A 17,472-nucleotide genomic window follows, 5' to 3' on the forward strand; every position below is an offset into this window, starting at 1 on the left:
AGGGGGCCTTAGTGCAGGGGTTCCCAACCTGTGGGCCACGGCCCAGTATCGGCCTTCCGAGGTGGGTAAAATGAGGAGCCAGATTGTTGAGGGGAAATAGGCTGACCTTGTAAACCGCTCAGAGAGGGCTATAAAACACTGTGAAGCGGTATATAAGTCTAAATGCTATTTGCTGGCACTGCACAGTTAAGCCAGACAAAACCCATCTGGGAGGAGATTGTACAGGTAGTCCTCGATTTACAACAGCTCGTTTAGGGGCCGTTCAAACCGTGCGTTTAATGACCGTTTTAACGACCATTCCAACCGTATCGAAATACGTGACTTCTGACCATTTTTCACATTTCTGACTGTTGCAGCATCCTCAGGATCAAAATTCAAACGCGTGGCAACTGACTCCTGTTTATGACGGTCGCGGCGTTCCCGGGGTCAGGTGATCCCCATTGACTATCCTCCGACGAGCAAAGTCAATGGGGAAACCAGATTTACCTCACAAACTTAACGACTGCGGGGGAGACTCACTTGGCAAGAAACGTGTCGTTAAAAAGAGGGCAACGTTCACTTCACCAAGGTCTCCCTTCGCAACGGAAATTTGGGGCTCGGTTGTGGTCATTAAGTCGAGGACTCCCTGTACAGTAGATAGCTCGGGTTGCCCCAGAAGAAGAAAGCTGAGGAGAATATCAAAGATGGTGGAGCTTCTGGATAATACGCGAAGGGCCTTCAGATTTCTCTGATGGGGGTGGATTTATTATCCACCACACCCAGGAGTAGGCAAGAACTGTAGAATGGAAGTCTGCAAAATGACATCCAAGCTTTTATAAGAAGGAATTTCTTGATCAGAAAAGCCATTAGAATAGAATAGAACAGAATCACAGAGTTGATAGGGACCTTGGAGGTCTTCTAGTCCAACCCCCTGCTTAGGGAGGAAACCCTACAACCACTTCAGACAAATGAATATCCAATCTCTCCTTAAAAACCTCCAGTGTTGGGAGCATTCACAACTTCTGGTGACAAGCTGTTCCACTGATTAATTATTCTAACTGTCAGGAAATTTCTCCTCAGTTCTAAGTTGCTTCTCTCCTTGATTAGTTTTCAACCATTGCTTCTTGTCCTGCCCTTCTTGTCCTATTAAATCAGGGGTCCACAACCTGTGGGCAGCAATCCACTATGGAGTGCCACTCACTTAAGCAACTTAACAACTGTGGGCAAGACAGGGGGTAAAACCAGGCAAAACTCACTTAACAGCCATCTTGCTTAGCAACGGATACTTGGGGGCTCAACGGTGGTCGTACATAAGAGAACCATCTGTAGTTCACCTGAGACTACAATGAGGGCGCCTGCTTGAAATCTCCGCTGTTATTTCCTTGGTCTTCCTAACCACTGGGGGGCCCTGAAATGCCGCATCCCCCAATTGCAGGCAAAAAAAAGCTTTTGAGTTAGTGTTGTGGGAACCGCATTTTAGAGGGATGGGAAAATGAAATGATGCAAATGGAAGTCTATGGAGATTCTCTCGGTCTTCCAGCTCATGGTTGTGCCAAAGGTGCTTTTTTCCAGAGGCAAGTGGACTTTCTTGTTCTGTTTTTTTCATTGAAGACATTTCGCTTCCCATCCAAGAAGCTTCTTCATTCAGCTCTGACTGGATGGTGGGGAAAACGGAAGGATTTATATTCCTTTCCAGGCAGCTGGTCATTTGCATTCTTTTTAGAGAGTCATTGAGGCCACTTGGAAGCTCCTCTGTGTCCTCAGGGTCACAGGGGGAGAAGGATACATCATCATCCACCTCCAGTCTACAACACTGTCCTTTCCGCAATTCCAAAAAAGCAATTCATGACCCTGACCCTGAGGACGGAGATAAACCTCCAAGTGGCCTCAACGGTTCTCTAAAAAGAATGCAAATACCAGCTGTCTGCAAGGAGTATAAATCCTTCGGTTCCTCCCCATGCGGTCAGAGTGTAAGGTTTCCTAAAAATGCCCTAATTGATTCATGAGTATGGAGCCAAGTTTCAATACAAAACTAGTCATTTGTTAGGAGCATCATAGGCAAGATCTTTTCGCGGTCAGGTCTAAGCTTTGTTGGAGTTATAGCTGAGCTTTAACCCTGTTCCTTCCCTCCCCTCAGTCTGTGTCATAAATCACATTCCCCAATGAGGTGCACCCCTCCCAAGCCTACTGCAGTAATCTGAAATCCGACTTCAGCTGACAGTATGCATGGAATGCACCCCCTCCCCCTTTCTCTCACTATGACAACGTTGGGAGTTGACACAGAGCTGAAGAAGCTTCTTGGGTGAGGAGCGAAACCAGGAGTGAAATTTAGCAGGTTCTGAACAGAATAATGGAAATTTTGAGTAGTTCAGAGAACCGGCAAATACCACCTCTAGCTGGCCCCCGAGTGGGGTGGGAATGGGGACTTTGCAGTATCCTTCCCCTGCCACACCCACCAAGCCACGCCCACAGAACTGGTAGTAAAAAAAAATATTTGAATTTCACCACTGAGCAAAACGTCTTCCAAGAAAAAACAGAAAGTCCAGTTGCCTCTGTGGGGGTGGGGGGGAAGAAAGCACCTTTGGGATCGAAATGGAAGACGTTTTTGGCCTCTTCAGAGTAGCATCCTAACCCAAGAAGTACCCCAAACCACTCACATCAACCGAGGTTGCAGAAACCCATGTCTGGCCTATCTAGAAGCAGAAATGCTTTTGTGTCACTGCCGCCCTAATGGCGATTCTACTGTGTTTCTCATCAATTGGAGGAAGGAAAGAAGAAAAAAATAAAGACACAAAAGACGCTACCAGCCCGTCAGGCAAACCGCTCAATGGTGGTGCTTGATAAAGTTTGAGTTATCGCTGAACCTCTTCCCGCAGATCGAGCACTCGTACGGCTTCTCGCCCGTGTGAATCCGCTTGTGGACGATGAAGTTGGAGTAGTCATTGAACCGCTTCCCGCAATCCAGGCACTTGTAGGGCTTCTCGCCCGTGTGGATGCGCTTGTGGCGGGTGAGGCTGGAGCCCGTGTTGAAGCCCTTCCCGCAGTAAGAGCACTTGTACGGCTTCTCCCCCGTGTGGACCCGCTGGTGGATGAGGAAGGCGGCCCGGCTGACAAAGCTCTTCCCGCACTCCGAGCAGTTGTACCACTGGTCGCCGGAGTGGGTCCGCTCGTGGGCGATGAGGTTGGAACGGCGCCGGAAGACTTTGCGGCAAATCAGGCAGGTGTTGTCCGGCTCACTGGGAAAGAGGCTGGGCTGCAGGACACTCTCGTCCAAGTCCTCGTAGGTCCCCTGGGAATTGATGAATTTGCCCTCCGCCTTCTCCTCGCTGTTCCAGTAGAGGGTTTCCGATGCTTCTCCTGGATTGGGAGAACAGGAGACGCCAGGCTCGCCTCTCCTGGACCACTCCCAACCCGACTCTCGATCCTCACTGTCTTCCTCGCAGAACTCCTCCTCATCTACATAAAACGGATAGATAGATCCATATACATTGAATCAATCAATCAATCAATCAATCAGCTGGCATCCTCCTTCTCTATCCTGCATTTGTCATCCATACATCATCTGTCTTTGTCTCTGTCTGTCTGTCTATCTTCCATCTATCTATCATCTATCCATTATCCATCCATCTCTATCCATCCATCCATCCCTCTATCCATCCATCCATCATCTGTTCATCATCTCATCCATCTACCATCCATATCCATCTATCATATATATATGTAATCTCATCTATCTATCCATCCATCCATCTCTATCCATCCATCCATCTATCTATCATCCATCCATCATCTATTCATCATCTCATCCATCTATCATCTATCTATCTATATCATCTATCTACAACTATCATCTCATCTATCTATCCATCTCTATCCATCCATCCATCCATCATCTAGTCCATCATCTCATCCATCTATCATCTATCTATCTATCTACCTATCTATCTATCTATCTATCTATCTCATCAATCTACAGCTATCATCTCATCTATCCATCCATCCATCATCCATCCATCATCTCATCTATCTATTATCTATCTATCTATCTATCTATCTATCTATCTATCTATCTATCTATCATCTATCTATCTATCATCTATCTATCTATCATCTATCTATCTATCTATCTATCATCTATCTATCTATCTATCTATCTATCTATCTATCTATCTATATCTATCATCTCATCTATCCATCCATCTCTATCCATCCATCCATCCATGTATCATCCATCCATCATCTATTCATCATCTCATCCATCTATCATCTATATCTATAATCTCATCTATCTATCCATCCATCCATTATCCATCCATCTATCTCTATCCAGCCATCCAAATAAATGAAAATGAATAAATCAATCAATTTGCTATAATCCTCATTCTCATCATCTATATATTTTTCACACAATTTCTCATCATTTAGTTTATAAACTTACATCTAAGTAAATTAAATTAATCTCCTTGAATCTTCACTCTCTAACACAGGGGTGTCCAAACTTGGCAACTTTAAGACTTATGGACTTCAACTCCCAGAGCTGGCTGGGGAATTCTAGGAGTTGAAGTCCACTAGTCTTAAAGTTGCCAAGTTTGGACACCCCTGCTCTAACATAAAGGTATGCTTACGTGTATATAAATAAATAGTCTGCACCTCACATAATTTCTCATCATCTATATAAATATTTTTATAAACCTATATCTAATTGAATCAATCAATCAATCAATCTCCATTGACTTTGCCTGTCAGAAGGTTGCAAAAGGGGATCACATGACCCGGGGACACGGCAACGGTCATAAATGTGAAGCCGTTGCTAAAAACCCGAATTTTGATCCGGTGACCACGGAGAACGCTGCAGCGATCATAAGGAGCTTCCCTCAAGCATTTCCCCCAAACGTTTCCTTTGCGGAGTGCAACAGCCGCCAAAGGCCCTCACCCAACAGCACCACGTGTTGGTCGCTCTCCCGCTTCGTCTCTCTAAGGGGGGGTCTCTGCCAGCTTTCCAGGGGAGCCTTCTCGGTCACGTGGTCCTTCTCCAAGAGGCTGGCGGCCTGAAACAGAAGAGAGTCCCAGCCCTTCAGTTGAGGAAGAGAGTTTCAGGGCACGCTGGCTGAGGAACACATCTGGATGCCTTTTGGAGCTATAGGGTGACCCCTGCAGTATTCCAGGCCATGTTTTTGGAGACTGTTTCCCTTGGCTCCTCTGGGCGGAGAAAGAGGGCGTGGCCCTGTCACCCACCTGACCTCATGCCCATAGCAGAATTAGAACTCAAGATTTTCCAGTGTCTTGGCTGGAGCTTTGGTCCACTGCATTAAATTGGCTGTCCTCACAATGCCTTGGCCAGATTGGCTCTTCTAACTTCCCAATATTCTTTCTATAACCTTAGTTTTCTTTCTCCTTTCTTTCTTCCTGCCTGACACCCCACTTCCCTTTCTCTCTTCCCTTTCCCCCGCTTTTTTTCATTCCTTTCTTTTTCTTTACTCTTTCCTTCTTTCCTCTCCATTATCTCTCTTTCCTTTCCCTTCCCTTCTTTCCTTCTTCCCACATCCCCTTCCTTTCTTTTCCGTTCCTTTCCTTTCCTCCTTTCTTTCCCCTTGCCTATCCGTTCCCTTCCTTCCTTTTCCTTCCTTTCTTTTACTTTATTCTTTCCTCCTTTCCTCTCCATTCTCTTTCCTTCCTTTCCTTTCCCCTTTCCTTTTATTCCTTTTTCCTTTCCTGTTTTCGTTTATTCCCCTCTCTCCTTTCCTTTTTCCTTTCCCTTTCTCCCTCTCCCCTTCCCTTCTGCCCAATCCACCCCTCCATCCCCCACCTACCTCTCCAGAGGCATCCTGGGCTCTCTTCCCTTCTTCCCACCCACTGAGACACAACCACCCCCTCCACTCCAGGGGCATCCCCCTCACCTGCTCTTCCTGGCCTTTGCTCTCTTGCTCTCGCAGCAGGAAATCCTCCGCCAGGATCACAGCCTGGGTGCAGGTCAGAGGGCGACACTCCCGCACCCAGCCCTGCAGTTCCGGGGGCAGGATGGCCAGGAACTGCTCCAGCACCACCATCTCCAGGATCTGCTCCTTGGTGTGCTGCTCCGGTTTCAGCCACTGGTGGCAGAGCCTTCGGAGGTGACGGCAGGCTTCCCGAGGCCCATTGGCTTCCTGGTAGCCGAACTGCCGGAAGAGGCAGCACTCGTCGTTCCAGCTGATGGCCTGCTGGCCCCGGGGGAGCCTGGCACCTTTCTGACCATGGAGCCTCTTCGGAGGCGCCATCCTGTGGGCTTCTCCGCTCAGGCTGATTGTGAGCTGGGTCCCTCGCTCGGCTCGAGGCTGCTGGGGGCAACTGGCTCTCCCTCGGAAGGAGGCCGGGAACGGGCGAGGGTCGCTTCTGGGCAGAGGCGTCCGAGGCTGTGGGCTTCCCCCTTCCAAGGAAGGAGCTTCCAGAACCTTCAAGAATTCCTGCAGCTGAGACTCCCACCGTTGCTGCAGGTTCCTGCAGGGCTCCGGGGTTGCTTTCTCGGGATCCGCCCTCTCCCAGAAATCCTGGATGCGGCCTGTGGGAATCAGGCGGGAACCCGGGCCCACTCCCTTCTCTTTCGTGGCCCCCGCCACGAGGCGTTCTCCCATCTGCGTCCCTTTCCCTTGCTCGGCCTTCAAAGGACTTGGAGCAGATTTCTCCCTGAGCTCTGCCGCCATTTCCTTTCTCTGGGCTACAGTCGACCGGATCGATGCTCCTGAGAGTGATGGCAACTCTGCCCCTGTCTCAAAAGAAAATTGGCATGGAGATCAAAACCAAAGCAACCTCAAGATACTAAAACAACAGAACTAAAAGGGAGAAAAAAAGAGTGGGGAGAAAAAATATAATACAATACAATACAATAGTAGAGTTGGGAGGGACCTTGGAGGTCTTCTAGTCCAACCCCCTGCCTAGGCAGGAAACCCTATACCATTTCAGACAAATGGCTATCCAACATCTTCTTAAAGACTTCCAGTGTTGGGGCATTCACAACTTCTGGAGGCAAGCTGTTCCACTGATTAATTGTTCTACCTGTCAGGAAGTTTCTCCTCAGTTCTAAGTTGCTTCTCTCCTTGATTAGTTTCCACCCATTGCTTCTTGTTCTACCCTCAGGTGCCTTGGAGAATAGTTTGACTTCCTCTTCTTTGTGGCAGCACCTGAGATATTGGAACACTGCTATCATGTCTCCCCTAGTCCTTCTTTCTCTTAAGCTAAACATACCCAGTTCCTGCAACCGTTCTTCATATGTTTTAGTCTCCAGTCCCCTAATCATCTTTGTTGCTCTTCTCTGCACTCTTTCTAGAGTCTCCACATCTTTTTTACATCATAGTGACCAAACTGAATGCAGTATTCCAAGTGTGGCCTTCCCAAGGCCTTATAAAGTGGTATTAACACTTCACGTGATCTTGATTCTATCCCTCTGTTGATGCAGCCTAGGACTGCGTTGGCTTTTTTGGCAGCTGCTGCACATGGCTGGCTCATATTTAAATGGTTGTCCACTAGGACTCCAAGATCCCTCTCACAGTTGTCACACATATAGAAACCACAAAAACAAGAAAAAGCAAAAGCTAGGCGAATGGGTGGAAAGAAAAGAATATAAGAGAAGTGGAGTCCCTGAGAGACTAAGAGAAAATGGTTGAAAGGAGGCAAGAAGGAAAAGGATTTACTAGTCGAATGGAATGAAATACGGTAATACTGCCAATGTTATACCGCTAATATGATGTGAGGGAAACAAATTAATACTATTAATTGTGGACAATTAACTAAATGAAATGTTTACTTATACAAAATTCAATTTCCGGCTATACATTATGGATAGTAACCCAGAATAATAGATGGAAATGAACTGTTAAGATTTGATTAATTTGGGGGGGCAAATAATGCTAGTGTTTATATATTGAGAAGAAATCAAAGTTGGAAAATATGGAAAGAAAAGAAGATGGCTGAAATTCGACATGGAAATATGATGTAAAATGAACTATGCATAAGATCTCGTAAAGAGGGGGGGGGGGGGAAACCCGGGCAACACTTTTGTTTGTAAAAGAAGTTAAAATATGTAACAAAAAATAAAATAAAATAAAAAAACTTTGCTTCGAAAGCTTTCAACAAGCCACGACGGCCACAAGCCACGATCGGCAGCCTTTGGTAGAACTTTTCCCACCTTCCTCCCCTGAAATTACTTCGCGTGGGTGTTCTTTTTTTTGGGGGGGTCATCCCTTCCCCCCCCCCACCTCCCATCTTTTTTCTTATTTTTTTTTAAATTAATAAATTTATTTATTTTGCAAACTCTCCTTATCGTTGCATTTCAGAAAAGGCTGCAACGGCTCCCCCGGGTTTTTTTTCCTTCCTCTCTCCCATTTTTTAAGCCGCCTGCAAGCGGACCAGCGCGGCAGCTGGCGGCTCCCTTTCTCTCCCCCCCCCCCCACCTCTATTCCCGGGATTGCTGCGAGCCGCTCGGCCTCCTCCTTCTTTCCCCGGCAGGGCAAACTTCCTCCATTTGAACTCTCCCACCCCGCCCTGGCCATCCAAGCCCGGGAGCCCCGCCCGGCACAAGGGAAAAACCAAAAGTCGGGCCACCTCGGGGATCCCCGGTCCGGGAAAGGCTCCGCCGCCCTTTTGCACTCACCCCGATCTCCCTCCCACGAGCTGGGAAATTCAAAGGCCACTTTCCCACGGGAGGCGGGGCCGGAAGTGACCGGAACTGTTTACATCCCGCCCTCCCCGCCGCAACTTCCTGTTCCTCTCTAGGAAGCGGGGAGGGCTGGGGTTGAAAAGGTGAAAAGGGGAAGGAGAGAGTAGATATAACAACAAGAGTGGGAAGGGACCTTGTAGGTCATCTAGTCCAACCCCACCCACCCACCCCCGCTCAAGCAGGAGACCCTGCGCCATTTCTGACAGATGTCAAGGAGGTTCTGTTAACTGCAACCCCTTCACCTCCTTTCAAAGGATCTCATGGGAGTGGAAGGGCCACCTGTCTGAAATGGGATTGAGCAGGGGGTTGGACTAGAAGACCTCCTTGTCTGAAATGGGATTCAGCAGGGGGTTGGACTGGAAGACCTGCTTGCTTGAGCAGGGGGTTGGACTAGAAGACCTCCAAGGACCTGTAGGAAGTTAAAACCCCACCCCTCTGCTAGAAAAATGAAATATCCTGGGAAATGTGAAGAAGCCGGAATATTATATTTCCCTGGATCAGAAATGGAGAGACATGTTTTTAGGCAGGAAGAAGACTCACTCTTAATAGCCCCCACCTTTGTCAATGGGCCATTTTAAAAGCCTGGGCCAGTCTATTCTACATAACAAAGATCTCCCCCTTCAGCTCGAGGGGGAGATGGGATTAAGGCATGATAGTATTAGCCCTTTACCCATCTCCCCACAGGGCACCTGGGAAGAAGCAAGGATCAACCAAACGTGGACTCAAAGCACAACCTATAGAGTTGCCCCTGCATGGCTCCATGGGAGTCTGACAACCAATCAGAATACAAGATCAAGATCAAAGGCCAGAGAGGGCATAAAGACAGGAACTTTCAGCATCTCGCTCTTTTCTTCTTCTTCACCCAACACTGAAACATGTGATCACCTTTTTCCCTAGGACCTCAAGCCACGTCGTCCTGTCCACCATTTAATCTTTCCAAGCAGCCTCCATGTTTCCAGTGTCTTTTTCCCCACTTGGAACTGAACCCTGTTCCAACTAGCCGGCCTGGCCTGAATTGTAACCATATTTTCTAATCCCCCTGGATAATTTTTAAATTTTAAACTAAGTTTGACTTTGGATATTTTAATTGTTTTTAATTGCATTATATTGTTCTTAATTAATTGATTATTATGTATTGTACAATGTTTTGTATATCTCCTCGTTATTTATTTGTTGTGTAATGAATTGTACGCCGCCCCGAGTCCCTTGGTGGAGAGGGAGCGGCCTATAAATTGGATTAATAAATAAATAATAAAATAAAATAAATAATAAAACCCAGAAGGACATTTCTTCCAACAAACCCTTCCAACTCGATTGATTATTGAGCGACAGATACTTGGCTGGCTGGGGAATTCTGGGAGTTGAAGTCCACCCATCGTAAAGTTGACCAAAAACACCAAATTTAGGAATGGGGAGACTTTCTGGTGCAGTTGGTCAGTAGTACATTATTAACAATATTACATGGAATTGAGCTGGAACGTACCTTGGAGGTCTTTTAGTCCAGCCTCGTGCTCAAGTAGGAGACCCTATGCCTATATCATTTCAGATAGATGCCTGTCCAATCTCTTCTTAAAAACCTCCAGCGATGAAGCACTCACAACCTCTGGAGGCAAGCTGTTCCACTGGTTAACTGTCCTCACTGTTAGGATGTTTCCCTTTAATTCCAAGTTGTTTCTCTCCTTAATCAGTTTCCATCTGTTCTTGTCTTGCCTTCTGGTGCTTTGGAGAGTAATTTGACTCTTATTTGTGGCAGCCCCTGGGATACTGCAACACTGCTATCATTTTCCCCTTAGTCCAGGGGTGTCCAAACTTGGGAACTTTAAGACTTGTGGACTTCAACTCCCAGAATTCCCCAGCCAGCCAACTCCCAGAATTCCCCATGCTGGCTGGGGAATTCTGGGAGTTGAAGTCCACAAGTCTTAAAGTTCCCAAGTTTGGACACCCCTGCCTTAGTCCTTCTTTTCTCTAGACTGCCCATACTCAATTCCTGCTACTGTTCTTCATGTTTTAATCTCCAGGCCTTTAATCATCTTAAGTTGCTCCTCTTTGCACTTTTCCCCAAAGTCTCAACCTTTTTTTTTTTTTTTGTAATGTGACCAAATCTCGATGCAGCATTCTCAGGAGTGGCCTTACTAAGGTTTTATAAACTGGTACTAATACTTTATGTGATTTTGATTCTATGTCTCTGTTATATAACCATGGTTGTGTTGTCCTCAACTGACTATATGCACTTTTGTTGGCAGGGTGATGTCTCTGCTTTTTAATATGCTGTCTAGATTTGCCGTAACTTTCCTCCTCAGGAGCAAACGGCTTTTAATTTCTTGGCTGCAGTCCCCATCTGCGGTGACCTTGGAGCCCAGGAAAATAAAATCTGTCACTACCTCCATTTCTTCCCCATCTATTTGCCAGGAGTTGAGAGGGCCGGATGCCATGATCTTAGTTTTCTTAATGTTGAGTTTCAAGCCAACTTTTGCGCTCTCCTCCTTCACCCGCATCAAGAAGCTCTTTAGTTCCTCTTCACTTTCTGCCATTAGAGTGGTATCATCTGTGTTCTAACAGTAACTAAGTCTAAAAAATGGTTAACCACTTCCTTAAATAGTTTTTGAAAGAGTATGTGTGTTTAGGTCCGTGTCTTGGTGTGTGTCAACTTGCCCCAACTGTGATTTACGGCCCACATCTGCTTCTTATGTAATGTGTTGATTTTCCAAGAGTGGATTACCATGAAGCTATCCAAAACACAAAACTCTTTCTAAATCAAATTTATATTTGTTAGGGGGTATCTCTGTTGGGAGACAGAAAGTAGCACAGTGGAATGTGCAGCTGGAGAGAAAAACGTTGCTAGTAGAAACACATGAATAGAGTCACAGACACTGCTAGTAAAATTAAGTAGCTTTACTACTAAATTTGCTTCACAAGCAGTGATAGTAGATAGTAGATATTAGTCCAAACACAATTCAAAGAACAAACAATTGCTTACAGTCGCAGTTCATGTTCCAGTCATCAAGTCATCAATCATAGGACAAGCAGAGAGAGAATCAGAGAGAGAATGAGCTCTCCTGACTTCCTCTTATAGCAAAGCTAATTACATCTGTTAGGTACATCCACTCATATAAAGTAACAGCGACCATTTGTCATGGTAGATATATATATATATATATATGCTGCTCAACACTAGGAGTATACTCCCAACACTAGGAGTATATTCCCAACAATACTTATGGGCAAAACTTATGCAATAACATGAAACTCCCCATGGAGACATTAAAAAGGAAAACGCCATTCTGACGTTTGGGGAGAGGGGGCGGTCTAGAAATCAAATAAATTGAATTGAATTGAATTACACATCTACTAATCAACATAAACTAATCTGATGTGGACTTGCCTGCTGAAACAGCAGCTCCCCAGAGATCCTTCCAGGTTCCCCATCCCAACTGATGACCTTCCAAGATTTCTTGAAAACCTGATTCATTCCACAGGATTTGGGACAGAGCGACTGCTGGGACCCCATCAGTTGCTTTTTGGTGTGCTTCGTATGGTATGCTTTTTCAAGAGGCAAAAAGCATACCATACGAAGCACACCAAAAAGCAACTCCAGAAAGTCCAGTTGCCTCTTGAAAAAAGTACCTTTGGGACAACCATGAACTGGATGACTGAGAAGCTCCATAGACATAAGTATGGTATTATTTCTTTTCTTCATTTTACTACTCCATATTTTTTATAGTGTAAGCTGCCCAAAATCACTTGAGATGAGCAACTTCTAAACTGCATTAAGCAAGCAAGCAAAAAACAAGAACTTTTTATTACTATAGTATCATAGTAGTACCTGGTAGCAAGCACTCTACCCATCCACTAAAACTCCCCTCCTCAAAATTACAAGAAACAAGACATATATCCTATAGTCTTATTTCCTAGATATATAAAAGTACTCAATTTACAACAGCTTGTTTAGTGGCTACCATGGTAGCCATCCCTTGGAAAAGGCTGCCTCATGGTAAATTCTCCTTCATTGGAGATCTTGAAACAAAGCCTGGTTCCCCATTTGCCGAAAATGTTCTAGCAGCTCCTGTGCCGAGCAGAAGGTTAGACTAAATGACCTCTGAGATACCTTCCACTCTAGCGTTCGATTCAACAGTCAATCCTGTCACGTTCAAGGCTGCTTTGTCTCAGATAAAGGTGGCTCTTATGACTAGTGCCAAGGGCAGGGGATTGGAGTAGAACTGTGATGGCAAATCTATGGCCCCATTTTGGCTTGCAGGTTGGTGCAGGAGGCCTTCCAGGGGCCGTGGGGTGTGTGAGCCTCCCCCCCCCCCCCCGTGCCCTTTTTGGGTCTGGCAAACCTCCTAAAGCAACTCGGAAGCCAAAAACAGATGAGGGGGGGACAGGGTGCATGCACAGCCAAGTTGACTTGAGGGGTTCTGGGAGTTGAACTCTCCACACATCTTAAAACTGGCCTGGTATGAAAAACACTTCACCTACGTATACAAAGTTTCCAGTTAGCAGGGTGCATGAATATTTATGGCAGGGGGCTTCAAACGTGGCAACTTTTAGACTTGTGGACTTCAACCATGGCTGGCTGGGGAATTCTGGGAGTTGAAGTCCACAAGTCTTAATGTTGCCACGTTTGGAGACCCCTGATCTATGGTTTCACCAACACACCAAATCCACATTTTGATTTTCATCAACATTTAGACTAGAATAGAATAACAGAGTTGGAAGGGACCTTGGAGGTCTTCTAGTCAACCCCCTGCTTAGGAAGGAAACCCTACACCACTTCAGACAAATGGATATCCAATCTCTTCTTAAAGACTTCCAGTGTTGGGGCATTCACAACTTCTGGAGGCAATTTCTGTTCCACTGATTAATTGTTCTAACTGTCAGGAAGTTTCTCCTCAGTTCTAAGTTGCTTCTCTCCTTGATTAGTGATTTACTTAACAAATGTGGGAAGGAAAGTTGTAAACTCCACTTAATCGAGTTTAGCACAACCTGTGAACTTTATAACCAAAATTTAGGAGCTCTTGCTTTCTCGGGGTAAGGTTTGAGCTTTCCAGCAGGGACGGGCGGTCAGGGGAGGCAGAGCCTCACCTCTCATCATGAAATAATATATAATATATAATAATATATATTTCCTCCCATCCCTTTTACACGGCTCCCACTAAGCTCCGGTAAGGAGAAGAGCCTTTGGGGAGTGAAGAGGAAGAGGAGGGAGGAGGAGGATGAGTGTGCGGGGGGCGGTGCCAGCTGGGCAACTGGTGGAGGCAGGAGGGTTCTCGGAAGCGCCAATAACCTTCCTGCCTCCGCTGTACTTTGCGCGCTCCTCGCGACTGCAATAGACGTCCAGAAGTGGCAGGGGCTGTTGGGCTGGAAGCCCAAACCCCATTAGCCATAAAAGCCACTTCTGAACATATATTGCAGTCGCGAGGAGTGCACGAAGTCCAGCAGAGGCAGGAAGGTTCTCGTCATTCCCCAGTCGCTTTTGTGGCTTCGTCAGCAACATTTCTGCCTCCGCTGGACTTCGTCTTGATGATGTCGCTGCAGCTGCCGGGCGCGGACGGATGGAGGTAGCCAGAGTGGCGTTGAGGCAGTCCGGCGGGTGAGCAACCGAGGATCAGGCTGCCTGATCCTCCATCGCTCGCTCGTTCCCTCTTTCGTCCACCCGGATCGCATCGGCGCCGCTCTGACTACCTCCGTCTGGCCGTGCCCAGCAGCTGCGGCAACATCATCAAGACGATGTGGCTTGGAGGCAAAGTACTTTTCAGTGCTTTTCTGTGTGTCTGGTGTTTAGGTAGATAGCCAGATGTCCTAAATGCCAGACGCACAGAAAAGCACTGAAAAGCAGCTGCTGTTGGGGACCGCGGAGCGCGAGCCGGCGGAGCGCGCTCAGGAAGGCGGAGAATGGGATCACGTGTGCTGGAGGCTGAGGCAGCTTCCGCCTCCAGCACACGTGGTCCCATTCCCCGCCTTCCTGATGACGTCACCAGCCTCACCAGCCATAAACCTCACCGCATGTCACTGCTTTCCAGGTGTAAGGTTTGAGAATATGTTGAGACCCATAGAAGTTTGAGGATATATCCAAGTCACAATGAGCCAAACATGAGACTTAAACAGAGGCTTGAATAACAATCAGCATTTAATCTTTGATCAAAGCTTAAAGACATGATGGTCAGTTGTTCCCAACATACCCCAAGGATATGCAGGGAAAAACTACACTTCAGAGAAGGTGTAGCTCCTTTTTATACAGTTAGAAACATCATAAAATAACATCCTGGCTTCTTTGATTTGTTTATCCTCTGGACAGGATAGAGTATCTTAATTATCCCCTTCAGCTATCTCTTTCTCTCTCTCAATTGATCACTGAGCTTCTCATGGGACATCAAAGGTGTCAGTTTTACAGCACTTTACAGATCCATTCCGGGATAAGTTCTATGCCCATAGATTGCAAATTGATAAAGAATTCAAATGGCAAGGATCTCACACGTTTTGACATTTGCCAGATATTTTATAGACCAGCGATGGCGAACCTTTTTTGGCTCACGTGCCATAAGTGGGGGGAGCGCAGGGGGGTCGTGTGCAGGCATGCCGCATCCATAATGCAATGCGCGACCCCTCCCCAGTCTGCATGTGTGCACTACAGGCATGACCCTCCTCCTATTTTCTGCATGCTTTTTTTGCCCTCCCCAGGTTCCAGAAGCTTTATAGGAGCCTGGGGAGAGCGAAAACAGCCTTCCCCCACCACGAGGCTTCAGGGACCTTAAGGAGGCTTCCCTGAAGCCTTTGGAGCAGTCAAAATTACCCACCGAGCAAACCGGAAGCCACTGGAACCTGGGGAGGGTGAAACCATCCTGGTTAAAGACCCTAATGCGTTACAAATACAAGGCATTCTTCTTCCTGAAGCTAGGATTGGAGCTGCTGGAGAGAAGGAGGGGGTGAGTCACAAGACAAAGACACTGAGGTGGGGGCCCTTAAACCCCATATCATTTGAATCTTCCTGAAGCTAGGATTGGAGCTGCTGGAGAGAAGGAGGGGGTGAGTCACAAGACAAAGACACTGAGGTGGGGGCCCTTAAACCCCATATCATTTGAATCTTCCTGAAGCTAGGATTGGAGCTGCTGGAGAGAAGGAGGGGGTGAGTCACAAGACAAAGACACTGAGGTGGGGGCCCTTAAACCCCATATCATTTGAATCTTCCTGAAGCTAGGATTGGAGCTGCTGGAGAGAAGGAGGGGGTGAGTCACAAGACAAAGACACTGAGGTGGGGGCCCGTGCGCCTAACGGCGCGCGAATCATATATCTATAAACCAAAATAGCAATAATACATTCTGGATTAGTGTGTTTGAGATTGTGATTTTATTTATTTCAAAATGACTGGCTTAGTTCAATGTAATAGCTGTTTTGCACCTGTCTTTCGCAGTACTCTTTTCAAATTTGGATACTGTCCCCTTTGTAAACAAATTACGAGTCTACATAGGCAGATTACCTATCTAGAATCTGTAATCTGTGCTCTCCAAGCAGAAACTAGGTGTCTACGTCAGCCATTCCACTCTATGGTGAAGCCACACTATCAGCCCCCTCTACCACAAAGATCTTGCAGGAGAAGAGCTGTCTGGACAACTGTGGGATCTGGCAGGTTGAGAGCTGTGAACCATAAACCCAAAGCTTTTGCTGTGACCCAGCAAAACAGATATAGTGCCCTTGCTGACCTTAATGGGGACACTAAAGAGATAGGTCAAGGCAGTTGTGATAATGATGACTCAAATAAGCAGGGGATCGTGGTCCAAAACGAAGAACTTTCTTCGGAAAGGCGAAAAGGGGAACCAGGTATCACACATCAGTCGCAGAAGAAGATCAAGGTATGTAAAAAGAGAAGTCACCTTCTGGTTGGTGATTCAATCGTAAGAGATGTTAATTTAGGAGAGGATACGGAGGTTTTAAAAGAGGTCAGGTGTCTGCCAGGTGCTACTGCCAGCAGAGACAAGAGGCGTATTCTTAAGATAGTCAAGAATGCAAGTACGGACTGTGACGTTGATGCTATTATACATCTTGGCACTAATGATCTATCCCAGAAAGATGTACTTTCTGTGCAGAATGATTTCCAGAACTTGGGGTATGAACTTAATAGTATAGGTTGTAGGCTTATCTTTTCAGAGGTTTTACCTGTATATAAGGAACAAAAAGGGAAGGGCCAGCGTGTAGCAGAGTTTAATGTTTGGCTAAAGGAGTGGTGTAAAAGGGAAGGCTTTGGTTTTATTAGTCATGAAGCCTGTAGCTGGTCCAATGAAAAACTGTACAAAAGAGATGGGTTGCACCCATCCAAGAAAGGAACTGAGTTACTTGGCATTAAATTCACAGATTTTCTTGATAAACATTTAAACTGAAGAGCGGGGACAGAGAATTAATAGATACAGAACATCTCTGTCCCCAGCAAACTAAAATTCATAGGGTTATAAATGCATGTAACATAGATGTGTGTGTGGGTAAGATTATCACTCCTGCTGTCAAGCAAAACCAAGCATGTAATAATGATTGTCATACCATGTGCATGAATCACACAAGTGGCAAGAAAATAGGGGCAGTCAGGCATAATACAGGTTATGTAGACAGTAAACACAAGGTCAATCAAAATGGACTCAAATGTCTATATACCAATGCACAGAGCATGAGGAATAAACAGGGAGAATTAGAAATTCAAGTAAAAGAGGGCAGATATGATATTATTGCCATTACAGAAACTTGGTGGGATGAAACTGACAAATGGAACATACAGCTAGAAGGATTTAAATTATTTAAAAGAAATAGACCAAATAAAA

The 17,472-nt window shown here is 46.1% G+C and overlaps 1 protein-coding gene across 4 annotated transcripts; it reads right to left on the reverse strand.

The window, feature by feature from the left end:
• Positions 1–2,637: 2,637 nt before the first annotated feature.
• LOC309398065 (zinc finger and SCAN domain-containing protein 26-like) lies at positions 2,638–11,699 on the reverse strand. Of its 4 annotated transcripts, none has more exons than XM_081964576.1 (4): positions 11,646–11,699; positions 5,877–6,718; positions 4,913–5,027; positions 2,638–3,435 (listed from the first exon to the last, which is right to left on the reverse strand). In XM_081964576.1, the coding sequence occupies exons 1-4, from the start codon at positions 11,656–11,658 to the stop codon at positions 2,804–2,806; spliced, it is 1,602 nt and encodes a 533-aa protein (XP_081820702.1). In that variant the 5' UTR covers positions 11,659–11,699; the 3' UTR covers positions 2,638–2,803. The 4 variants fall into 4 exon arrangements, with proteins under 4 accessions (XP_081820702.1, XP_081820703.1, XP_081820704.1 ...); XM_081964577.1 differs by lacking the exon at positions 11,646–11,699 and adding an exon at positions 8,603–8,740; XM_081964578.1 differs by lacking the exon at positions 11,646–11,699 and adding an exon at positions 8,603–8,707 and having other exon boundaries at positions 5,877–6,722.
• Between the last annotated feature and the right edge of the window lie 5,773 nt (positions 11,700–17,472).

This window comes from Natrix helvetica (assembly GCF_964273705.1).
Source record: "Natrix helvetica genome assembly, chromosome: 1".
Lineage (NCBI taxonomy): Eukaryota > Metazoa > Chordata > Lepidosauria > Squamata > Natricidae > Natrix > Natrix helvetica.